The sequence below is a fragment of the Erpetoichthys calabaricus genome, chromosome 3 (genome assembly GCF_900747795.2).
Source record: "Erpetoichthys calabaricus chromosome 3, fErpCal1.3, whole genome shotgun sequence".
Taxonomy (NCBI): domain Eukaryota; kingdom Metazoa; phylum Chordata; class Cladistia; order Polypteriformes; family Polypteridae; genus Erpetoichthys; species Erpetoichthys calabaricus.
In genome coordinates, this window is record NC_041396.2 from 61400973 (window position 1) to 61428621 (window position 27649).

Genomic DNA, 27649 nt, shown 5'->3' on the forward strand with positions numbered 1-27649 from the left:
AACTCTGGAGCAAAGGACAATACATTTGAAAGCAAAATCATGTAATCAATTGTATTTTAATCAATGGACATTCTGTAAATTCTACTGTCCATTTACTTTAACTGTCTAAATTATATTTCAGGGTTCAGGACACTGTCTACTGTCCCAATAGTATCATACTAAAGGCAGGAAAACCTGAGTGCTCAGAGAAAAACTTACCGACACAGGGAAAGAAGGTGCATTCCCTCTACACAAAGTAACCAGACAGGTATTTCAATTTGGTCTAAATGAGAAGCCTCAGCACTAACAGCTCCAACTAACATTAACATAAAACTGCATATCAGAAACATCTTATTTACATATCAGAAACGTGTCTATCAAACCTTCATTAATGATGAAAAAGCAAACTGCAACAGTAGTCTAGTGTAGCCAAACAGCATATGCCGATTAAATAGTATACAGTCTTGAAAACTGAAATTTGAAATGACAAGGAGCTTGACAAGATACCATTATTAAGATATAGTAAACTAAAACCTGCATTCCTAAAATCTGTTTAAATATAGGTTTTTGTCATTTTTATTAAAGTGATTTATACTGCATAGTTCAATTATACAGTATGTTCTATGCATATAGTTGTATATAGTATTGCCAAAGTATGCAATATCAAAAAATGAAACTGAAAAGATGTAATATAGACAATCCAGGACTAATAAAATGATTCAGTATGAAGTGTGTGTTAACCCAGTAGGAGTTTTTGCTTTTATATCACGAGGTTATACTTCATGCTGACAGAGTTTGATTGAGGCATCAGTGTCACAGAAAACTAGTGTTTCAGCTACCTTATTAAAATAATCTGTATTTTAGTCCTAGATTACTTGATTTTTATAAATTTCAATCTGTGTTAAACATACTGTTAACCTTGGATGCTCTTACATGAATACAACAATTTCACACAGATTACATGGTTAGAATTGGCCTGAGAACTATTAAACCTTGAGCACACTTATTACGTATTTAGGACAATCCACAAGACGCTAAATCAAAATATAAATAACAAATGTATACATTAATCCAATTTTGTCTCCAATTTTGTCTCCAAGATTTGGTTTGACATTAATTATAAATTAGATAATACGTTGTAGGTGATATTAAGTAAATTTAAAAGTGAAGTAATCTTTCTTGGTAAAATAATATTCACAGAGATATGGAAAGTGGTAGTCTCAATAAAAATATTTTTCAATATCGCCATTGTCCAATTTTTGTTGATGAAATGATGTTCAGGTACAAATGAAAAATATTGTAGATATATTTGAAATGTTTTTCATCTTTCAAAAGTTTTAGAGAATATTTTAATCTCACAACGCAGCTCTTACCACATTTATAAATTAGGAATTTCAGCCTGATGTTCAGTCACATACTGAAACAGTAATATCATGTAAAGGAAATTATATATCACTATCCTCCTTTGCAAAAATGTTACCATCGTGATCATTTTGGATTATAAGGTAACTTTAAATTCTACTGACCATATCATTGTAGCACAGAGGTCTGAGTATTTAGTTGAGCTGTAAGACACTGATCTCTTTTGGCTGAACTCATACTTATCAAATTCTTTTTATTATTTGCGCTCTGCCAAGATGGAGAAATAAATGACAGGCTACAGCTGGTGAAGAAAAGGGCCAGTGGATAAAAAAAGACTTAAAACAGGGGAAAGGCAAAGAGCATTGCAAAAGAGACTGTAAACCATTCAACAAATATTGCTAAAATATCTGAAAACCTTAGTAGAAAAAAAAAAAAAAAAAGTGGTGTAATGTAATTTGTTTTCAAAATCCACAATTTTAAACATGGAGTACACCAGAACACTACCTTAAATACATAAATTTTTGAAGATATCACTTACAATTATAACTACAGTACGTTAATGAAACTTAGCTGTACATGCCATGAGAACCAAATGATACTACTTTAGTCACATTATTAATTACCCAAATAAATAAACTAAAAATTATTCATCGTTAAATTCTGAAAAAAAAAGTTATTTTATTGAATGGCATTTATAGTATGACCACAGTGATGACGCTTAATGAAGACTTGAACTATAGCTGTTAAATTTTCAGACTTTTTTTAAACATTTTTAATAACAAAAGTAAAAAAAAAGATTAAACCCTCACCCAAGAGAAAGAGAAAAATAATAAAACTCTCTCTGTTGTGACATCAAGCCAAAAACTGTGAAACCATGGGAGTGAGCAAGACAGTGAATGAGAGAGAGAAAGACAGAGAGAGAGAGAGCCAGAGAGACACAGATGTGAAGTGCCATGATTGACTGCATCCTCACTGCTCCTGTCCAATCCAACATTAAAATCACACCACGATAGCTTAATGTCCAAAGATTCATGGTGAAAAATCCCCTGGGCAAAGACGAACGTTTGTGCAGGCAGAAATGGAAATATCTGTGAGATGTAAAGGCACAGAAAAAACTTTGGGGAAAACGCTGGAGGATTCTGCAACCACACAGTGCCACGCACAATGCTTGAACTATAAACAGGCCAGAGTGCGTATTCACTGTGTCCAACATTGTGAAGTAGAATATAAACAGGCCTTTAGTCTCCTGAAATATTTTAAAATAAGTCATTAATATTCATAAGTTAGCATGACAATGCAATAACATAAAACATACCAGCTCACTAATTTTGGAAATAAAACACAGTATCAGCTTGAAAGAATGCTGTGCAATAATTAAGATCACCTTAATAAATGGAAAAGTGTCTGGGTGTTTATCTCTGCATACATCTGTTTGCACTGTCTCTGTCATTTCAAAAGACAGTGCATCACAAACATTTTTAGTAATAAAATGCATTGTGTTTGTCATTTCAATAGACTGTTTATTAACAAAATTGCCACTGTTTTACTAAGCCCATACCAAACGGCATGTAACAGAGACATGTACACTGCAAATATTAATGTTGCCGTCTACATTGCTTACTTAGATTTCAACCCATCTTAAATGGGTAGCACAGGTAGAATATTCATAAAGCAAATATGACTGTAGCAAAAACATTCTGGAAGCCATCATAAGCATGCTGACAGAAAATTAATACAAATTTTCTATTTACATGTATTATCCACCTTTAGAAATATATATACTGCACAAAATTAATTAACTACAAACATCAGCACAGGCCGGAGTTATTATCTGAGTCCACCGTGGACCAAAAAAGTAAAACAAGTACTGACTCTGTCACTTGATGGTAAAGACAAGCAAAAAAAATCCCAAAATATTAATACAAACAACTATTGCCCAAACAACTATTGCCCAGGTAGATATTTTGTCATAGATATTCCATCTCATGAGCTTTCTCTTTTCAGAATTTAATGCAAAGTCTATCTCCCCAAATGACGTTGGTTATCACCCTCTTAAGACTAGCATACAGATTTAGCCATCTGTGTAATATTCAGTTACAGTTACATCAAATTATTTACAAGTTATGAATGCATACCACTCCATTGGTGACCCGCTACATTTATAGTGAATACTTGTTCTTTTGCAACTGCTATAGACTGTGTAGTTCAGCTCATGCACCACTTTGGCTCGTCCCACCCTTCATGCTGGCTTGGCATTAACCTTGGAATGGCATATAGCTTAGTAGTACATTTCTACTGTTACCATGCTGCTACAAACGAAAACTTCAGTATCTCCTTCACCATTCAAGCAATATTCCTTCCCTCTCTCATGACAGGAACCTTCTGATTTCTGTTTAACTCTTGCTAAATCCTCTCCCACTTGGACAGAGGCAGTGGTGCAGTAAGAATTATGTTTCTGGACTTCTCTAGCGCCTTCAACACCATCCAAACTCTGCTCCTTAGGGACAAGCTGACAGAGATGGGAGTACATTCATACCTGGTGGCATGGATCGTAGACTATCTTACAGACAGACCTCAGTATGTGCATCTCAGGAACTGCAGGTATGACATTGTGGTCAGCAACACAGGAGCGCCGCAGGGGACTGTACTTTCTCCGGTCCTGTTCAGCCTATATACATCAGACTTCCAATATAACTCGGAGTCCTGCCACATGCAAAAGTTCTCTGATGACAGTGCTATCGTGGGCTGCATCAGGAGTGGGCAGGAGGAGGAGTATAGGGACCTAATCAAGGACTTTGTTAAATGGTGCGACTCAAACCACCTACACCTGAACACCAGCAAAAACAAGGAGCTGGTGGTGGATTTTAGGAGACCCAGGCCCCTCATGGACCCTGTGATCATCAGAGGTGACTGTGTGCAGAGGATGCAGACCTATAAATACCTGGGAGTGCAGCTGGATGATAAATTGGACTGGATTGCCAATACTGATGCTCTGTGCAAGAGAGGACAGAGCCGACTATACTTCCTTAGAAGGCTGGCATCCTTCAACATCTGCAATAAGATGTTGCAGATGTTCTATCAGACGGTTGTGGCGAGTGACCTCTTCTACTCAGTGGTGTGCTGGGGAGGCAGCATAAAGAAGAAGGATGCCTCACGCCTGGACAAACTGGTCTGGAAGGCAGGCTCTATTGTAGGCATGGAGCTGGACAGTTTGACATCCGTGGCAGAGCGATGGGTACTGAGCAGGCTCCTGTCAATCATGGAGAATCCACTGCATCCACCAAACAGTGTCATCTCCAGACAGAGGAGCAGCTTCAGCAACAGACTGCTGTCAGTGTCCTGCTCCACTGACAGACTGAGGAGATCGTTCCTCCCCCACACTATACGACTCTTCAGTTCCACCCGGGGGGTAAACGTTAACATTATTCAAAGTTATTGTCTGTTTTACCTGCATTTTTTATCACTCTTTAATTTAATATTGTTTCCTTATCAATATGCTGCTGCTGGAGTATGTGAATTTCCCCTTGGGATTAATAAAGTATCTATCTATCTATCTATCTATCTATCTATCTATCTATCTATCTATCTATCTATCTATCTATCTATCTATCTATCTATCTATCTATCTATCTATCTATCTATCTATCTATCTATCTATCTATCTATCTATCTATCTATCTATCTGTAGTTTCTCTTTGCAACTTCCTGCACACTTCTCTTTCAACTGCTAGCAACTTTTTCCCTTCTGTACATGTTTACACCTATCTCTATGTTGCAGGATGTCCTGCAAACACTGTGACAAGACTCTTAAAAAAGCCTCTATGAAATGTCCGGCACAATTCTGTGTAGTTTCTGCCTGTATAAGATGGTATGACTTTATTCTTGCACAATTCCTCATAGCTGTCTATGCAGCTTCTCTCAAACTACTTTGTGATACATTCCAAAGTAACTCTCTCTCTGAAACTCTACACACATCCCCTTTTTTCTCACAGACTCCTCCCTTTCAATCCAAACTACACAGATCCATCGGATTAATGTCATATAAAGATGGTAGGTACCATAGCACCTACACAATATTTAAAATTATAAAAGGGAGAAACCCGTTTTAAAAGCAGCTCTTTAATTAAAATGCAGAGGCACTGTAGCAGTCTTGTTAAAGGTCAATTTTACAAAGTACTCAAAAAATTGTCAGTATATTGTGGCAAGCGGCTTGGGGTGGTACCCAGTCAGGACGTCCAGAAAGAGAGGAGGAGGGATTACGCCTCCTCCAGACCAGGAGGGCCGACGGCCCTGGTGGCTTTGGGGACCACGGGAAAGGAGCATGGAAGCTCAGCCCTATAGGGGCCCGTGGTCACCACCAGGGGGCACCCAAATGCCTGAGGAGCCCTGGCCCTCAGCACTTCCGCCACACCCGGAAGTGCTAGGGGGAAGAAGACCAGGGACACCTGGAGTGCTTCCGGGTGCACAGCCGGCACTTCCGCCACACCAGGGAGTGCCGGCAGTCGCTCATTGGGAGGCACCTGGAGCAAGTCCAGGTGGGTTTAAAAGGGGCCGCCTCCCTCCATTCGAGGTCTGGAGTCGGGTGGAAGAGGACGGAGCTCGGAGGAGAGAAGAGGAGAGGAGAGGAGAGGAGAGGAGAGGAGAGGAGAGGAGAGGAGAGGAGAGGAGAGGAGAGGAGGCAGACCTGAAGAGAGAAAAGGCATTGTGAGGCCTGGACTTAGGGGGTGAAAGTGGGTTGTGTGCTGTGTGCACTTGTAATATAAAAATGTATAATAAACATGTGGTGGTGCTTGAACCTTCGGTGTCCTCCTGTCTGTGTCCGGGCTGTTCCCCACAATATATATAACAGGTTTCTAAGTGGTTAAGCATCCAGTGATAATATGCAAAACATAGCTTAAAGGGAACTAAAGAATTTAAATGGACCAAAGGTTCTGTTTTTTTCAAAATATATAGTATATTCTTATGATATTTCCTCATTTTGGTGTATCATAGTGGCATCTGATATCACAACTACTTATATCAATTAACACTCATGACTTTACAATGAGAACTCTGGGTGGATTGGAAACAAAACATCATCAATGACAGAGTGAAATTAAAATTTAGTACACTTATTCTTCAAAGAAATTTGTCAGAAAATTTAAATTTACGTTGAGATATCTTGATCAAGTCATTTAAATGCCAGCATGGTCGCTCATGACACACATTCACATTATTGAGTACTGAGAAAAGCGCTATATATAAATGTAATGAATTATTATTATTATTATTATTACTGGCTTAAGTGAGCCTTTGCAAAACCAGCTAAATTCTTCTGCTGCTTCAAGTGGTACCAGGTAAGCTTAATGATTTTTGTAAGCACAAAAGTAAAAGAAAACAAACAAGTAAGGAAAGCAGTCACTTAACTTCCAGTATTTAGAATATAACTCAAGAGGGGAGGAGCTGTAAGTTGCTATACATACAGTGAATAAAAATACTGATTAAATACATTACACTAAAAATAACTTAATGATTGCATTATCTGCATATTATAATAATACAACTTTTATCTAACACTATAAGTTTTCAGAAAAGTGTGACAATGACCTTCTATCAATCATGATCCATTGACGCCACAATTTTAGTTTGAGACTTCATAGATTTTAACTTTTTTAATCGGGTACTTCTTAAAAAAAAATTCATCTAAAAAATATGAAGTACATCCTACAGTTTTTGATAATGATACAGTACCTCATATAAATGATGGTATTAAAATCCACCAATAATTGATGATTTTGAGACAGATGCTCTCACTGCTGACAAATGCCTAGCCTCAGAGTGCTGTTATTCCTCTTCCAACAGCTATACTCTCTTTGGGGGTGTGGCTGGGACTCATACATAGGACACTCACACGGGCCAGTCATAAATGCTTGGTACAGACCAAATAAAAATTGAATATTTTTATTACTGCTTAAAATACTGAAATGTTCTTCCCACCAAAATGAATGTTTCATTGTTTACCATATAAAACCATTAAGTATAGATTAAAATCTGATTTGAGGGATTTTTTCATTCACAATATCTGTGGGATGCACTTCTTTTAAATGACAACTTTCTATACTATAGAAATACTTTTTGCTTTAATAATATGGTGATAAAATGTATTAACTCTTTAATATTGCAAATCACACAGGTACATATAGCAAATATATATGCATATTTAGTATAAAGCAGTAGTAGGGTGTGGTCCCATTTTAGCCATTATGGATGCAATGAGAAGTGAAACAAAAGGACACTTTTTATTAGCTAACTGAACAGATTACAATACAACTTTCCTGAAGAAGGGGCCTGAACTGCCTGGAAGGCTTGCATATTGTATTCTGTTCAGTCAGCCAATAAAAGGTATCATTTTGCTTCACCTCTCACAGTATGACGCAGATAATATAAAATCTACACAAGAGTAATGGAATTAAAAAGAAAATAATATTTCAACAGCCACATTGAAATTATTTACATATACACATACATACATACTAGATTAAAATAACACCACCACCTGTGTGTGATTCTCATTTTTTACTTATATATTATACTTCCTGGAAGTTAATACAAATTCTTCTGATAATTTTCAAATCAGACTCAACAGAACACAATGGAGAAGCACAAAAGAACAATTAATTCAGATTTTAACAAATTATACAAACCTAACTCTCTTTTTCCTGTTTCCCCTTTTTCACCTCCTACCTCTTCTCTTCTGCCTTCTAAAAACTGAACAACTTAAACCCTTTCCAAATCATTTCCCTTTCCTTGCCGTGATCTTTATAAAGGGAGAACAATTAAATGGAGCAGTATATGTATTTGTCAGAAAGTATGGGGTACATGAGGTATGTCAGGCCTCTGTTTGACAGCTAAGTGTCAGAATCAACCTAGGTGTTTTGCCGTGGCTCAGGCAGCGTCTGCTTCATGCTGTATACCGATATTTCTCTTTCCAATCAGCTGCTGCTGTGATTCCCCACTCAGATACAGTGATATAAATACTCCGAGTGGTGCAGTGAGAGTAATATGGAAAAAGATGATCTGCTGTGGCAACCCTTAATGGGAGCAGCTGAAAGAAGAAGAAGATGCAGTGAGAGCTACAACGCTAAAGCAGTTATGGTATTTGGAATACTATGGCTATTCCCTGGACCATTATATTGCTGCAGGTTAATTACAATCAGATGCATTACACTAATAAACAATATGCAGTTAGTTTCAGTGTATTTATAAAGCCGCGTCAGGAATGTGGAGCTAAGAAAGAAAGGGTGACCACAAAGGAACAGTAGCACTGCTTTGACGCTGGGTGCCGCCAGTCTGCAAAACCGAGTGGAGAAATTGCGTACGCCAAAGTATGAGTTACCGTGGAAATGTGCATGGCTTTACGCCAAGTTTAGGTTTTATACATCGCGATTTGAGCGTGGAAACGGGAGTATGCAACATTTCTGTGCGTACGCACCGTTTATACATGAGGCCCATGGCCACTGCTGGGATACTGCAGTGGTCACACATGTGCGCATGGGAGGCAGCTAAAGGGCTTGAGTAAGGGCAGTTCCGAGACATACTGGGATGTGGCAGAGTGCACCGACTCTTTTTCTCCCTTGCCTGCAGACCATTCATGGGAGATCCCACCTGGTCCTCTTGACATCACTTCCAGGACCGAGCCAATGGAAGGAGACCTTGCTGGCTCCAGCCCCTGTGATGTCACGTATGGGCTCGCACCAGTGACAGAAGACCTTCATGAGCCCGACCCCTTTGACTTCACTTTCTGTCTTCCTCTTTAAAAGTCTCCACCTTTTCCCTGTTCCCTCGGTTCTGTTTTGGACTCGGTTTTGTGCACATCAGTGCTATATCTATTGAACGCTGCCCCAAACCTTTTCACGATTCCTATGTCTGGTTATTGTGTCATTGGCGTAGTCGGCAAGATGGAGAAGTCCCAGAAGAGACGGGGACAGAACCTGCAATACACCCAGGTGGGAGTGTACCGGGGCCGAGTTTTGAGGCGGGGAGGGTGTCCCGTGGTTCGCAATGACCCGACACGAGCTCTGCACCCGGCATACTTCACTAGGCAACCAGGGAGTGTGCAGCAGGGGCTCACAGACTTGGGCTGCTCCGGAAGGGGGAGGCAAAAGGGGCTTGATATGCTCTCTCGGAGGAGAGTGCCTGCCTCCCTGTGAAGCCAGAGCCCCGATTTCCACCTAGGGGTGCCCCAGACTGGCAGGTGAATAGAGTGAGAAACTGGAGGTTCGACCCAGAGCGGCCGACCCCTCAACAAGCCTGGTCCTTATGGGCAAAGGTAGTGCAGTGGCTACGGCCACAGGAAAACAAGCCCTCCCACATAACAGAGCAGGTGGCCTGCTACCTGCTCCTGAAAACACTACCCTGTGGCTTCACCCAGCCGATCTGGGGTAAACAATTCCATAATATGGCAGAGCTCATAGAGCTCGTAGAGACACAAAGGACAGCCTCGCAATCTGGGGGAGCTGAACCGTCCCTTAGTCAAACTCGACCAGAGTACATCCTAAAACCTAGCCCCCCCTGTACAATCCAGAGCTTGTGCCGACGTCCCCGGAGTCGCGGGCGCGCAAACTACTTGGGAGCAAGAAGAAATGCAGGTGGAGGGGGAGGAGGGGTTGGTGTGCTCTGACTAACCCGTTGGCGGTCCCACACACAGGCGTGGTGATCGTAAACGGGCAGAAAACTACTGCTTTGTTCGATTCCGGCAGCAACATTTCCATTGTTGCCCGCCGATTTGTGCTACCGCAACAGTGGTTAAAATTTAAGACTGGTATAACCTGTGTCCACAGAGAAATCCCTGGTACAGGTCCGCCGCTTGTGTCATCAGTTACGGAGGATCGGTTCAGAAATTAACAGTGGCGGTCCTCCCAGATCCTCCACACCCGGTGATACTAGAGCAGGACTGGTCTAATATTAAAAGCGGTGAGACACATACCACTCCTGGGGTTAACTTGGGCCTACTTGTGGACGGAGATGAGCGGTCTCAAGCTGCCTCCACGCCTTGTAATCAACCGGCAGAGAGAGACGAAGCGGTCGTCCTGAGTGACGTGGCAACTCCCGGACCGTCGCGTGCCGACACGTCATCCACCAGTGCCGCGGCGGAACGGGAAGCAACCACGCCCCTTGAGGTCAAAAAAAATGCAGTGTTCCTAGTCAATGGCCAGCGCACTCACCAGTCGATGCCACAGACTCCTCACTTTGTGTTGGAAAATAACCTTCTCTATCGCATAGCTGAGCATGACGGGCAGGAGAGAAGGCTACTGCTAATCCCGCGGACCTTCCGGCGGCAGGTCTGTGAGTTAGCACACGCCCACCTCCTAGGTGGCCATTTGGGCACCGAGAAAACCCTGGAGCGGATCAAGCTCCGCTTCTACTGGCCGGGAAACAATAAGGAGGTTTGTCGCTTTTGCACTTCCTGCCCGGAGTGTCAATTGCGACAAATTCCTAGGAGGGACCGTGCTCCTCTCGCTCCTATTCCCCTGACTGATGTTCCCTTCCACAGAATTGGGGTCGATTTAGTCGGCCCTCTAGAGCCCTCAGCCCGAGGACACAAGTACATTTTGGTCCTTGTGGATTATGTTACCAAATACCCCGAAGCTGTTCCGTTGCGTTCAGCCACTTCCAAAGCCATTGCACGGGAATTACTAGGGGTCTTTGCGCGTGTGGGCATCCCCAAGGAAGTCTTAACGGACCAGGGGACGCCTTTTACCTAGGAGACGTTCAAGGAGTTACTGAAAATAAAGCATTTAAAGACCGCAGTGTATCACCCTCAAACCGACGGTTTGGTGGAGAGATTCAATCAGACTCTCAAACAAATGCTGCGTAAGGTGGTCAGCGAGGATGGAAGGAACTGGGATCAGCTCCTCCCCTCGTCCTTTTTGCCTATCGGGAAGTTCCACAAGCCTCCATGGGGTTCTCCCCTTTTGAATTGCTGTATGGGTGATAATCCCGGGGCATATTAGATACAGTATCTTAAAAGAAGGATGGGAAGAAGAAGCTCTTCCCTCTATAAATATATTGGAATATATCACGCAATTACGCGATAGATTTGGTAAGATTCGGCCCCTCCTTAAAAGTGACATGGAAGAGGCTCAAGAAGCACAGGTCCGTTATTACAACCGTGGCACCGCTCTCCGGGAGTTCCGCCTGGGAGATTGTGTCATGGTCCTAGTACCTACCTCCCACTCTAAGTTGCTTGGCCATTGGCAAGGCCCATACGAAGTTAAGGAGAGGAAAGGACTCGTCAACTATTTGTGAGTCAACCCAATTGTTGGCCAAGGGAGCAGGTTTATCATGTAAACCTGCTGAAACCATGGAAGGACAGGGATCCCGATCCCTCCTCCGGTCAGCCCCGTTCACTCTTTGCTCACACGGCTAGCCTTAACTTCGGTGCGGATTTAAGTCCCAGACAAGGCCGGGAGTTGGAAACAGTTATCCTGCCTGTCCGGGAGGTAGTGAGTGAAAACCCCGGACAGACCTCTCTGGTTGAGAACGACATTGTGACAGATCCCGGGGTTATAGTCCAAGAACGCCTGTATCGTCTTCCCGAGGCAAAAAGGGCTGAAGTGGAGCTTGAGATCAAACACATGCTGGAAATAGGTGTAATTGAGGAAAGTCATAGTCCCTGGTCCAGCCCAATTGTGTTGGTCGCTAATCCTGACGGGAGTTGGAGGTTTTGCAATGACTTCCGTCGGCTTAATCCATCCATCCATTATCCAACCCGCTGAATCCGAACACAGGGTCACGGGGGTCTGTCTCCCAATTTGATGCTTATCCAATGCCACGAGTGGACGACCTCCTTGAGAGGCTCGGACAGTCTCAGTATTTGACCACACTGGACATGACAAAGGGGTACTGGCAGGTTCCTTTAACAGACTCCGCTAAGGTTAAAACCATGTTTAGCACCCCTAGCGGAGCCGGAAACTGTTAGACTGGGAGACCAGGTACGTGGCAGTGGAGAGAGAGGCTTTGGCGATTAAATGGGCGATTACTCAGCTGAGGTACTACCTGCTGGGCCGGGAATTCACCCTTGTCACGGACCATGCCCCTTTACAGTGAATGGCCCTGCACAAGGAGTCAAATCTGCGGGTTACCAGGTGGTTTTTTTCTTCAATTGGTTCTTTGGGAAAGGGCTGTAACAACCACACTAGCGTTCTTTGGTTTGGCCAGATTCTTCAAGTTCCTTGCAAAAAGGAACATTCTGTTCTGGTCTGCACGTGAGTTGTGAACTATGACGGTGTAATCAGTACTATAAGTCAAAATATGTTACTAAAATGTGAATTGCTAACTGCAACAGTGCTAAACATGTTCATTATAACATTATTTTATATTATTAGATAGATGAAAATACAAAAACTATAGAACAATAATTAACTTTTACTGAGTTTTTTTAAGGGCGGCACGGTGGCGCAGTGGGTAGCGCTGCTGCCTCGCAGTTGGGAGACCTGAGGACCTGGGTTCGCTTCCCGGGTCCTCCCTGCGTGGAGTTTGCATGTTCTCCCCGTGTCTGCATGGGTTTGCTCCGGTTTCCTCCCACAGTCCAAAGACATGCAGGTTAGGTGGATTGGCTATTCTAAATTGGCCCTAGTGTGTGCTTGGTGTTTGTGTGTGTCCTGCGGTGGGTTGGCACCCTGCCCGGGATTGGTTCCTGCCTTGTGCCCTGTGTTGGCTGGGATTGGCTCCAGCAGACCCCCGTGACCCTGTGTTTGGATTCAGCGGGTTGGAAAATGGATGGATGGATGAGTTTTTTAAGTCACTTCCTGTCAATCAAAATCAAAATGTCAGTTTTTTGTGTACCACTTCTTCTGTATGATTTACATCTTTAATTACATAGTCTTCATATCTAATGCAACCATATACAATTTAGCAAATCACATTTACTTGACATATGTATCTGCAGTGTTCGAATGGAGAGCAGAAGAAGAGGTCTCTAAACACACTCATCACTTTATTGTGTATGCTTTGGAGTTTGCTAGTCCCTTGTGTTTACCAGGTCAGCTCAGAACACAGCACCTACCACTCTGGCATTAAAATGGAAACCGGCTACTTGTAATGACCCAATATGAAAAAGTGAAAAGATGACCTGTTACACTGTCATAGATAACATTAGCGTTTTGCATGACAACAATGATGTGACAAGACTTGTGAAAGAGAATGGTAACACTTTTTCATGCATGTCATAATCACCACTCCATTCGCTTTCTGAAGCTTGACCACTCTCAATTTTAGCCTCCTTCGAAACGGCTTACCTGTCAACTGCCACTGCCCAGTGCAATTCCTCTCTTTTTTTGCTAGGGAGTAGAGGTAGCAGGAATACAGAAGAATGATTTTACAGACAGAGAAAGATGTTTTAATCATCACACTCTGAAGGAAAAGTGTTGTAGTTTATCACATCATGTACTATATTACACCAAAATAAAAAAATAACGGACTAAAATATGTAACAAGCTAATTACTGATATACTCCAAAACACAAGTTACTTAACGTTAGTTAGAGATGGTTTACTATTCATATGAACTCAAATATTATATGAAAAAGAAGAAAAAAAAACTAGGACAGCTCAGCTACTCCTATTCACTCGTTTACTATAGCTCCAAACACGTTAGCAAACAACTGAAATTATATTCACTTAACCCTTAAACCGCCAGAAACGGCTATAGTCAGTTCCCAATGCAATTTGCCAGCACGCCGGAGCCAAGTATATTCGGAAAAGTACATTTGTTGAATGCCGCAACACGGCTAGAGTCGGTTTCCAGTGCAATTTGGAAGCACGCCGAAGCCGAGTATATGCGGCGACATACATTCATTGAACTCCGCAACCGGCTATAGTCGTGTCTCAGTGCAATTTGCCGGCATGCAGGGGGTGAGTATATTCGGCGATGTACATTCATTGAACCCCACAACCGACTATATTTGCTTCACAGAGCAATTTGCCAGCACGCCGGAGCTGATCAGTCAGTGCTGTATATTCATTGAGCAGCCAGCTCACGACCACTGCCGGCTCCAGCAGAACTGCAGCAACACTGTCTCTGGGATTCAGCCGCTGCACTAGACGAGCCTGCAATCATCAGCGTTTACCACCGTGTGTTTGCGTGCAGCCAGTTCAAGTGCAGTTGGCTTGGTGACTTACTGAATTTCATCAATGGCTTCAGTTGCACCTTGAACATATAATAATACATTGTTATTACAGTAGTTTTTTTAATAGTTTTTACAGCTCATTTGCAGTGTGTAAAATGATTAATGTTGCAGTAATTCTGATGCTCTTTGAATGAAAAAAAATGCGTGTGCCATTAAAATTTCACATTTTCTTTGTGAATTGTGACGTTTACTTAAAAAGTGCAGCTAAAAAGTATTTGGCATCTAGGGGTGCATTAACCCCCAAGTATGTGTTGGTTTAAGGGTTAACTATCATTGTCGAAACCTTGATATACACATTATAGTACAAACATTAACGTTAACACGTGACACTAACTTTACTCGCTAAAACTTATCTCTCAAGAGATGGCGGCATCACAGCTCCAGGATGCTTGTGTTTCAGTTGCTCATGCATCGCGGTGGTGCTGCCATGAAAAGAAAGCTCCGCTTTGCATAATCTGTATTCAACTTTTTTTTTCTTTTTCGGTGAAGTGCTCCCACACTTTAGAAAGTTTCTGTCTCAATTTTTTTCCCATCTCCTTCCCCCTCCTCTATCCGACTTGCAACTGTAACCAGGTTTTTTTTTCCTCTACATTCTTCTTCTCCTCATACGTTCTTCTTTGTTGGTAGGATTGTGTGCAGTCTTGATAAACAATAACAAACGATACTGCCCTCAGACGTTCATGTAGTGCATTGCAGTTACAAAAACCAATGTGGTTCTTTGTGACTGGAGACTCTATTGAAGGTTTTGTTGCAGCCCTAGTCTTGAGGACTCAGACAGCATCTCCATAATACTGTATATAAAAACATTTTACAGTCCCTCCCTTTCAAAGATCCCAGAGTATAGTGGAAAAACGATCTCTCATTCAACATCTCAGTAAAGGAGTGGAAGGTAGCAAAGCACAGAATTTACTCTAGCTGGTCTGCGCATTATACAATATAAAATTAAACTTAAAATTACATATTGAGCACATCTGTCTTGTTTAAAATTGTCCAAAATGTTTCCAGGGCAAATTCAACCTGCGATCATTGCAATCAAGTTCCAGCTTCATTGGGCCATATGTTTTGGGCGTGCACCAAATTAACATCATTTTGGACCAAAATCTTTAAATGCCTTTCAGACAGCCTTGGTGTCACAATCCCTACTATGCCATTAACAGCTGTGTTTTGTGTACTTCCAGATGGGAGAAGGACAAACAAACTGTAATTGTCTTTACTACACTATTGGCATGTTGACTTATCTTGCTCAACTGGAGAAATCCTAACTCTCCTATTTTAAGTCAGTGGGTAACTGATGTTATATACTATTTGAAATTGGAAAAAATCTAATTCTCATTTAGAGGATCTGTACAAAAGTTTTTCAAAACCTGGCAGGATCTAATCAATAACATTTTAGAATAAGCATTTAAATTGAGTATACAGATTCTCTCATCTCTTTTTTATTCTATTTATTTTTCTTCATTAATTAATGTATCTTTTTACTTATTTTTACTAGTTTACTCTGCTGGCCTAGTTCTCTTTCTCATAGGTGGGGGTTGATTTTTTTCGAACCTAGTTTTGTTAAACTAGAATTGATTGTATGGAATGTTATTTGATTTTAATAAAATCAATAAAATGCTTTAAAAAAGTAGTTTACAGGCAACTAAACACAAAACCATCAAATAATATTTAAGTTCAGTCAAGCACAAATTAGTATGTACATGATACGGACCAATGGTTTAGTGGATAATTATAATCTTACAGCCTCAAACCTGCATGTTAGTTTTACATATACAAGACTGCCCAACACAGTCAGTAGATTTCTTTAGTTATTTTCATAGTTATTTTTAAATGTCCCACACTGAATTGCTTAAATTGATATGTAAAATGATCATTGTAATTGCAGGCAATTAAATGTATTTAGACTCCTTAAAGTAAAATTAAGAATCAAGGAAAATTTAGATATTTTTTCTTATGCTGCTTTACATGTATAAGCATGTGAAACAAGCAACAATCTGAAGCAAACACCAAATTGGACAAATCATTGAATATTAAATTCAAAAAAATTCAAAAGATTGTTCTAACATTCGAAATCTAGACCCAATACAAATAACATTTGCACATGGTAATATTTAGCATTTGACTAACCAAGAGTTTACCAATTTAAAATTCAAATAACATTCCTTCTCTCTGCAATAAATATAACTCTCTCATTTGGGGGTAGACAATGGTGTTAATTACAGTCAAATACCAGGATAATGCAGCTCAATACAAGTGGCATTCACAAACAGTTCTTTTGCTGAATGTTAAGCTCTAGCCTGACGCAATTTGCAGCCTTTAAAAAAGTACATGTAACTTGAAGCCTTGTTCATCTCAGGAAAAATTAAGTTGCACATCAAGAGCAGTGGTGTACGTGCCTCCTTCTGTCCTATTTGGCTTGTTTATTTAGCTCTTATTGAAATGCACAGCATAGTTCGGTCAAGGTCAAATGCAACTCTTATCCTGTTTCTCAGGCCATAGTCATTTCAATTATTCTAATAAACTATTTCTAAATTGCTGAAGACATTTGTTCTGCAACAGTAAGAAAATACATATCCTATAATATCTTCTGCTGTCTGCAAGTATTAATTGTTTACAAAAATAAAGGAGCCAAAACTGTCAGAAATGGGGAGGAAAACAGGAGGAAAACATGGACATTCAATAACTGTGAACATACATATAAATTGCAAGTAATAGCAATAAAATGATTTCTTAAATTAACTATTCAATGTCACATTAACAAAAGAGAAACAGAAAAAAACTGAATTATAGATTAACTTTAGCATGTCAACTTCTACACAAAAACTGTTTTGAAAGTGTATTGCACTGCAATGACACAGCATAGCACTGCTTACTCACAGGTCCAGGGACCTAGTTTCTATTCAAAGTGCAACCATTGTCTTCAACAATTTCCTTCTGCACGCATTTTTGTTTATCTTTGGTTCCTTAACACAACATAAAGTCATGCCTGTTAGGTTAATTAGTTCTTTAAATTCGCTTTATGTAAATTTGGATGCAAAATCCCTCAAGATAAACAGACTGCAGATTGATGAATAGTTTCAGCCTAATTCTGCCAAAATAAGCTCTCACTCTCCAGGACCATTTATTCGAAATGGCACAGTTGGGAACTGGTTGAATAAATCTTGATAATTTGTTCATATTTAATAAATTTGGCAGTAATAATTTAGTAGAGTTGAAAACCTAACATCACAAAATCGAAAAACTCTTCAAAGTAAATATGTGTATGGTACTTGCCTACCTTATCATCCTCTGTCTCTTGAACAAAGAAGGCTTCCCCATTCTGCCCAAGTTTCATATGCAAGTTAATGGGCTCTCCATTTATCTCAATATCCACCTAATCAAAGAATGAGAAACATATATGGTAAAAAAAGAATCAAATCTCAGTATGTACTGCCATAATACATTTCAATAACACATATCTAGCCACTAATCCAGAGGAAGTTGGAAATTTAACTGAGATTCCATCACATACTGTATAAAGTATTTATTGTGTTGATTTAAGCTACTATAAAATATTCGATTTAAAAATGGTAACAAATGCAAAAAATGTAATGCAGAAATGAGAATTTTTGGCATATATCCCTTTCAGATATATTAATCTAAATTATGTACCTTTTTTTAGAAAATCGAGGGTGTTATTTATAAAGCAAACACATCCTATGGAAAAATGAGTTATGTTTCATAAGTGAAGGCACAATTCTGATACAAGGGCCTGAAATAAAGCCAACAATGACTGGCACTATACATCTTCTAGCAGGGTTGTATAGCCAGAGAACATACTGTACTGTAACTAAATGTTTGCCTGATGAAATGCAACTCTGTGATTGTGTGGCACTGAACATTTCAGAGTTCTTAAATAGGTTTTAGAAGGAAACAATATTGGTGAAAAGTTCTGTTGATATTTAATACTTTTTACGGGAATATTCACATTATTTCTAATTAGCAAGCTGTAATAGAGTAATAATTTTTCTTGTCAGTTTTTGCAAATTCTTTAGAGCAATGCCTAGTACAGAAGTAAACTATTACATATACTCCTCCCTGCTAACTCTGGCACTCTTATTTAAAAGTCTGTCATATGCTTCAACCTTCCACTGGGCTGTACATCTGACTCCTTAAAGGATAAATTCAGTATTTTTCAAGTTGAAGATTTTTTTTTCACAATCATGGTATCCATTAATGTGCCTTGGGACAATGTGTACTAAAGCAAAGCATTTTTAAAAACATTTTAAAAAATACATTGCCTGGATACACACATTTTCAATTGTTTTTACAGAAAGCCAATGTCACGATAAGCAGCTCGACACACATGCCTGGTTTCATGCAGTTTTACTTCCCTATTTACATGAAAACTACACCCACAGCAGTTGCTTTTGACAGACAAGTAAACAGAGAGTATACTTACCTAAGAAAAAATAGTGCCAATCTGTGATAAAATTATTATTTTCAATATTTTTTTATTGCTATAAACACATATCAAAAACAAGGAAGGCACTTTTTCTGAAATCAAAAATTTGCTGCCTCCAAGTGTATGTATTCTGCAAATTTTACAGCTTTTGTTCTACATTTGAACTCCTGCCCTTTGGAATCCATTTTAAACTGCAAGCACATTTTTAAATTAATACAAAATGCGTCCCTTATGCATATAATTTTCTTTGGCAAATATATAATATGATAGTAAAAAATGTACTTTGACTTAACAAACGTTAACCTTTAAGAACCTCACAGAAGATTTTTTATATGTCTGGGGCATTTTCCCTATTCCTCTATAACATTACCAGAACTGATTATGTTGTGTAGTTTATCTGATCAAAAATAATTAATAATGTTATTTCAAGGGTAAAGCCACAGGTAACTGTACAGTTTAGTGAGGTTATAATTTAGCAAACATTTGGCCGGCAGGAACCTCAAAATATACAATTGTCCTTTTTTTAACTTTTATTATTTATATAAACATGCAGTGTTCACAGTGGTAGTGCTCCTGCCTCGCAGTAAGGAGAGCATGGGTTCGCGTTTCAGGTCCTTCCTGTGTGGAGTTTGCAAAGCACTTTGAATAGTGAGAAAAGCGCTACAGTATATAAATGTAAAGAATTACTATTATTATTATTATTATTTTGGGTACCATTTATATACATACTTAAATATTCTTACCACTTTTTCTCTCGATCTCAGCACTCCCATTTTCCCAAAGCGGACATGGAATGGAGAACACTGGAAGCTACCATCAGGCTGCCTCACAACAATCACATCAATGCATCCTGACAATGTTGCTGGGTTAAGTCCTTTGTATAGCTCTTTCACCTGGACAAACATCTGTCCTGCAAGCTGCCCCACATAATTCATGGTTTGAGACTACATTAAAAAAAAGAAGACATAGTTAGGAAGTTTTTCTTAATAGAGATTTTTTTTTTTTGTAAAAGTAAAAATGTTCAAATTGTGCTTATTACATTAATTGCTTAGAACTGACACACTGTAAACCCTGACACTTATATTTTAAGGATAAAAGATTTTAACAGCAAAAATAATTACAACTTGCTTTATTCCTAAATAACAATGGTGTATTTTTCTTTCCCTGCTATTAATTGAGGGAGTTTAGTAAATAGTACTGTGGTTTCACAATTACATTCACTCACTTTCATCTGACACTTTTATGACCATCAGCATACTACAGTTCTCTTTGTTAATTAAACAAAAGATCTAGCATTTATTTGCTTCTCACATTCCAACTGGAGATGTATAGACAGAGGAGGTGACTGTATGATGTCTATTTCAATTGTATTCACCTTCATAATATTTCTTTATGTATTATTGTAAGTGTATACTGACCACATTAGATCATTACTTTCATAGTCCTGCAATTGTCTATCAGTTTATATTCTTACTTCTACTGATTTACGCTTTGTCTAGTGTATTATGTATATACTAATACTCCTTACCTACTTAAAAAGACAGAAATTCAGTTCACTTTTCTTTTTTTTAAGTTTAAAGGTTAAAAAAATGAAAACATCCACCTGGCTGTGTAAATACTTGTATTTATCCTAGGTATGTAATTTCTGATAATACTGTACTTCATGTTTTGTTATGTAAGTTTTTACATTTAAATTAGCCACTTAAAAGCTAATTTGTTAAATCAAATCATGTGAATATTTTCTAACAAAGCTAAACTAATACAACTATTGGGGACTTTCATATATTTGAAGAATTAAATAAACAAAATGCCTCTGCTGTAATGATTTAACATGTGATTATACAATGTTTGTTTTACATACCTAAAGGAAGACATACTGTATATTTGTTTAAAAAACTAAATTATAATGACTGCTGTACAAAGTGTTTTCAACAAGGCAGTGAGTATAGCAGTTTACATCTGTTTAATGTTACTGGATGAACCAGTTTTTATTTGTAACATAACAACAAGTACTGCCTTCAGTATTACGTTCTGAAAGAAAAGACAAATATATTTTATGCATGGAGTACTTGGACTATTTTCTTGGGCTATTCTAAAATGATTGCTAAGAACAGAACTCCATTTACAGCCAAGCAATGCAGGCAATCCTTGCAATGAGTCCCTTTCTTGGCCCCAGCTAAAACTCTTGCTTCTGTAAATGCATAAATATGGCTTCATGCCAATCTGCTAGAAATAGCTAAACATATCTTGTTTTATTTTTTAAGTAAAAACAAAAATGTAATTCAATTTCAAAAAAATGCAACTGGAAACACCGGAATGGCATTTTGAAAATGAAAGCAACATAACTAAATGAAAACCCACATAATCCAATTCAAGATTGTTTGAAGTATGTATATTACAAAACAAAAATGCAATAAAAAAACTCATGTAACAATTTTAATAAATGCCAATGAAGAAATGTTCAGAAATTATATAATATTTATGATTTCTTCATTTTCAAATTGTTAATTTTTTTGTTTACTACTTACAAAACTAGTAAACATTTCTTTAACCCCCCCCCATCCATTGCTGTTTTAATTAAGTCAAAGATTATATATCACACGTGAACACTCTTCTCATCCCCTAAGTTATTTCTCCAGCAAGCAAAGCTTTACATAAATAAACTAAGCATTGTCTATCTTATAATGTACAAGTACAAATGACGTATATAGTTTAAATCATATCTAAAATCATACCTCCTCTTCAGGTTTGTGGAGGATAGAGTCAATGCTTAGCAGCAAAAGATGTAAGGCACCAACCCTGGACAAGTGCCCACTCTACCACAAGGCACACTTGTGCTCACAGCCATACAGGGCCAATTCAAAATTGCAAATCAGTAATATGCACATGTCTTTGGGATGTGGGATGAAATATGTAGTTTTCAGAGATAAGCCCATGCAGATGTGGGAAAGCATGGATGACACATTAGCATGGATGGACATTGTGCCACTCTAGTGATATTTGGTGATATTTAAATCTCAATTTATTTGCAATATGCACTTTAGCACAGGCGGCACGGTGGCGCAGTGGGTAGCGCTGCTGCCTCGCAGTTGGGAGATCTGGGGACCCGGGTTCACTTCCCGGGTCCTCCCTGCGTGGAGTTTGCATGTTCTCCCCGTGTCTGCGTGGGTTTCCTCCGGGCGCTCCGGTTTCCTCCCACAGTCCAAAGACATGCAGGTTAGGTGGACTGGTGATTCTAAATTGGCCCTACTGTGTGCTTGGTGTGTGGGTGTGTTTGTGTGTGTCCTGCGGTGGGTTGGCACCCTGCCCGGGATTGGTTCCCTGCCTTGTGCCCTGTGTTGGCTGGGATTGGCTCCAGCAGACCCCCGTGACCCTGTTTTCGGATTCAGCGGGTTGGAAAATGGATGGATGGATGGACTTTAGCACAAACAACTTAAGAAATAACATTTAAACTTTCAATAAAAGTAACAACGGTTGGCACAGTGGTAGCGCTGTTGCCTTGCAGTAAGGCGACCCGGGTTCGCTTACCGGGTTCTCCCTGCGTGGAGTTTGCATGTTCTCCCTGTGTCTGCGTCGGTTTCCTCCCACAGTCCAAAGACATGCAGGTTAGGTGGATTGGTGATTCCAAATTGGCCCTAGTGTGGGTGTGTGTGTGTGTTCTGTGGTGGGTTGGCTGAAAGGCCAAAATACAATCAGAAAGGGAAAAAATGAAATAATGTAAAGGAAAGTGTGTTAGAAGTTTAAACCTTAGGACAGAATTAGATTTACTGACAGATATATAGTACTTGAATTTAACAGTACCATTAGAGACAGTTTGGCACAGTGCACAACAATAGGTGTGCATATTGAGACAATGCTTACAGTATATTGTAATTAACATACTACCACTACCTGTCAGCAAATGTGCCATTGCCTCTGATCTTAACCAATTTATAAACTTGATTTCTAGAAAGAAATGTCATGCCTTTGGGAACTAATTTATCAACAGAGAATAAACCTATAAAAATAAATTGCCTTGTTTGCCAGAAGGTAAAAAGACTAAGGATTTCTGTTCCAGCATTTTAGAATCTACAATGGCTCAGATGGAAGATAACTAGGGATAAAACATAATTTTAAAAGTTCAGGGAATGTCATCTTTTAACTTGGTGGAGGACATTTTTAAAATGTCAGAGTAATATCGGGACACCTTTTTAGTGATTGACACAGGCTGACCTCTCAAAGCACTACCATGAAATATTAATGTAAAGTACATAAAGCAGATTCAGCAGAGGGCTGAAGACAGCAAGTTCAGTTGAAATGACAGTACATGGGCAGTGACTGAAGTAAATTTATGTACACTGTATACTACACACAACTATATATATATATATATATATATATATATATATATATATATATATATATATATATATATATATATATATATATAGTTGTGCGTGTGTGTTACATAGTACCTCCCCCATAATGCAAAGGGTACACAACATGTGTTTCACCCTTATTTGTGTATGTGTATATACAGTATATATATATACAGTATATATATATATATATATATATATATATATATATATATATATGCTACCTGTTTTCAGTCACTGTAAAAATAAATACAAACCTAAGCTAATGTCAAATCCTCATTACAGATATTATATTAAGACAACATTGATATATTTGTTTTATTGTGTATACCTACTATACATTACGATAAAAAATTGATACCAGTGCTAATGTTGCTCACCTTTAAAGGTAATTTACTCAAGAGTGATAAATTACATGAATTTTATTATGTATACATGCTTAAAATAAAAATAAAACACATTAAAATGTAAATCCAATGTTGAACACTGAGAATGCTATCTGAAAATATTGTATTCATTCATTATAATGCATTATGAATTAAAATGCATTAAATCATTAAGTTAATGTTTTTTAGGATAAGGGTTGGCACGGACAGTGTATTAATAAATATCACGTTTAAGGTTTAAACGTTAAATACTGTATGGACGTCAAATGTAATGTTTAGTTAATAATCAAAGTCTTCAAAATATTTTGGAGATGGACACTACAAACAACATTTCAACAACAGACTAATCATTATACATGATACAAACATTATAAACTTGTTTCACACAAATTATATGAACATTAGACATTGGTTGTAGGTTTGTCGTCTGTTTTTTCTTTTATCTAAGAGCAACTGGAGCCAGCAACCTTGAAATTATTCAACCGAATATATGCAATTATACTTCAAATGCACGTCTTTTGTTTCGCTTTGATTTGTCTGTACCACAAACTAATGTTGGTTTATTGTATTTTAATAATAGCCAAGCTTACGGCATTTACTCACCTTGACAAGTGTTTTAATGCAAAGTATCAGCTCCAGTACCTCCGCCCAGGTGAGGAGATCACTGACCTCAAAGGGGCTTTCAGGACGTGCCACCAACACGCGCAGACTTCTCATAAGCAGAATAGCTGTTAAAGCTAGCACGGTGACAGAACTCACGAACCAGACATGACTAGTGGTTTTGTTCACTGGCAACAGGGAGGCTCTTCACATCTGAATATAAATGCACCTCACTAGTCATCTAGGGTCCGAAGGACCATTCAATCGTTAAAAAGGCCAGTGTTTCGACGTCTATTAGCTAAAGTCAACCGTATGCTGATGTTTTCCTCAGGGCTGTTCAACTGCCCGTCTAGTCCCGCCTCTTGTTTACCCTAGCCAATTGAATAACAGGCTTCGTCTTATCTGGAGCCAGGTAGCCAATAAGAGGAAAACAAAATAGAAACCAGGGTCTAAAGACTTACTTGGAGACTTGTACTTGACTGTTTTATTTCGCAATCCTATCTGTAACGGGTTTAAATAGTTTTGAATTATAACATTTGAACTGAAGTTCAAAACTAAACAAAAAATCCTTACGCAAAGAACAAATGAGATTCCTCTAGGGAGGGGACATTGCGAGGATATTTATGTCTACTCTCTAATTCCTCTTTACGAGGCTGTATCTGAATACATCGTTTCAATTCTTTTGTCACTCTAAATTCACAGAATATTATGCGCAGAGGGCCAAAACGACTTCTTACGTTTATGTAGGCAGACGGTGAATGCAATCGCCTGCACATTTTAACACGCAAAGGGTGGTGGAGCACTGAGGTGATCCTATCAGCCAATCACCTTTCCCCATTGCCTGTCATAAGAAGTCTGCAGAGTAATGTAATGCCTACGCCTTCCCTCTTCTGTCCTCATCACTTTCACCACAGCAGTGTAGTCATCGTGGTAATCAAATGCACTTCCTTTATGTTAACCGCTGCAATGTGAAATATATTTCAAAACTTAAAAACAGTACTTCTTTGTCCAATGTCTGTGAAACCCACCAGTTGGAATTTAAAAATAAGAACTGGCCATTTGTAAAAAGACTGTTTAAATTGTATTACGTGTTTTAACATTGATATTTTTTAATACACCGTGGTCAAGAAAAGTTTTTGAATTACTAGGATGTGAAACAGAATTTACTGTAATCAACCAATGAAAGGCTGCATCCTTGCAGTAAAACTTTATGTTCCCCTTGGGCCAGTTAGTTACAGCTCATTTTACACATCAATGCCATTTTCAATTTCTTATTTTTTGAGGCAGCTCAGTGGCCAGTTTATTAGATACCCTAATTTGGGACCAGTTAGGATTCCCACTTGTCTCCAAAACATCCTGAATTAGTCAAAGCATGAATTCAGCAGGTTTCTGGATGCACTCCTTAAAGGTTTTTGTCAATGGTTACTCAGTAGCACCATGCTGCATCATAAATTTATGCAGACAACATCATTCTCAAATTGCTCAATAGGACTGAGAACTGGGTACTGGCATGCCACCAGAGTAAACTGAAATCACTGTCATGTTGATAACACCAGCTTGAAATGATGCATGCTAATTATTCCACTGGACATATCCCCTTGGAAAAGCATAGGTCATGGCAATGAAGGGGGATACAATGTCAGCAACAGTGGTATTTCAATGCTGCTCATTTGATCTTAAAAGTTAAATGTGCCATTAAAACATTACCCACACCATTACTGTACCACCACAGCATTAGGCTCCCAGGCAGAGCAGTACACTGGGGCCCCTACCTACACAACCACTCAGCAAGTCAAAACATAAATAGATTAGCATGGAGCCCCTATGCTCATGGGGGCTCCGGGCAACTGCCCAGCGTGCCCATGTGTTAAGTCGGCCCTGACCACCACCAGCCTGTACCACTGACCTAAGCCAGGATAAATCCATAGATTCATGCTTGTTACTTATAATTGTGGCCTACCTTCTGCATGTCACTAGAGAAATTTAGATTTGTCAAACGGGGCAAAATTTTTCAAATTTTTGGTTTCCCAGTTTTGGTGATCATGTACCTACCAGTAGATTCATTTTTTCATTCCTAGCTGACAGGAATAGGACCCCATTGGCCTTCTGCTGATTTTTATGTCTTCCAGTTCTTATTTAAATATTCGTGGCCTTTATTGTAGCTCAGATGAGTCTGGCCATTCTACTCTGATGTCTCTCACATCCAGCCTGTTCTAATATATAACCGAGGAACAGCTAAATCTCTTCACCATGTCTACATTCTTTATGTATTGAGTTGCAGCCAAGTGATTGACTTTGTGCAGGAGAAGTCTGTATGCGTTAACAAGCCGGTGTACCTAATTAAGTGACCACTGGGTGTTTATTAAACAATGCACTGCAAGGAATATGTTAGCAATAGACCATGAAGACCAAGTGAACCTGTTGGGTCTGCTCCAATTACAGAGTCAATATCTGATTTGTTCATGTTGCTATACAAATATGGAAACCACTGTGATTTGTAATGTGAAGCATCACCAAGCTAAACAAATGTGAAAACTTTATATAAACAATTGGTAAGTTACTAATGAATGGAGATTAATAAAAAAAATATTTTTTATAGAAAGATGGACAAGCTCACACTACTAAGTGCTGCATATATATATTTATATATATATATATATATATATATATATATATATATATATATATATATATATATATATATATATATATTATATATATATATATACTGTATATATATATATATATATATATATATATATATATATACAGTATATATTTATATTTATATATATATATATATATATATATATATATATATATATATATATATATATATATATATATATATATATATATATACATACAGTATATATATATGGAAAAGAAGGTCTGTGATACGGTTTGCATATTTGCAGTTGGAGATCCACAAAGGGAGAAAAAACGAATCACGTATCATAAAATAGTTTTATTCCTGAGCTTTCAACCCCTGTCAGGGGTCTTCATCAGAGGATAATGCTTAGACTTACAAGAATCAAAGGCAATGTATAGCAACACATTCAGGGGGGCGGGTGGGTGGAGGTGACTAAGTCAGTATGATCAAAGGGGGGGGGGGGGGGGGTGTGTATCGTTAAATTAAAGTGCATATGTCCTTCTTTAGTTGGCATATGCTGGGTTTATGTCCAAGTGTCTGTTGATGGCATTTTCATCTGATAGCCAAGACTCGGCCAATTCTCTGGCGCTTTTTGTACTGGCCTTAAATTTTACTTTCACGTTGTCCCAGTTGAATGTGTGTCCTGTCGATTTAGTATGTGCATATATCAAAGATAATGCGTCCTTTCTTCTGACGGCGTTG

General features: G+C 38.8%; 1 protein-coding gene across 3 annotated transcripts in view; it reads right to left on the reverse strand.

Moving 5' to 3' along the window:
- lpin1a (lipin 1a) overlaps positions 1 to 27649 on the reverse strand; it is a 104126-nt gene that overhangs the window by 52686 nt on the left and 23791 nt on the right. For 2 of the 3 annotated variants that reach the window (XM_028796850.2, XM_028796849.2), the window contains exons 1-3: positions 24298 to 24659; positions 19694 to 19894; positions 17784 to 17879 (exon numbers count right to left, since the gene is read on the reverse strand). In XM_028796850.2, the coding sequence (XP_028652683.1) occupies positions 17784 to 17879; positions 19694 to 19894; positions 24298 to 24411 (411 nt within the window). In that variant the 5' untranslated portion in view covers positions 24412 to 24659. Of the gene's footprint in view, positions 1 to 17783; positions 17880 to 19693; positions 19895 to 24297; positions 24660 to 27649 lie in introns of those variants that run through there. The other variant, XM_051924918.1, reaches the window with a different exon arrangement.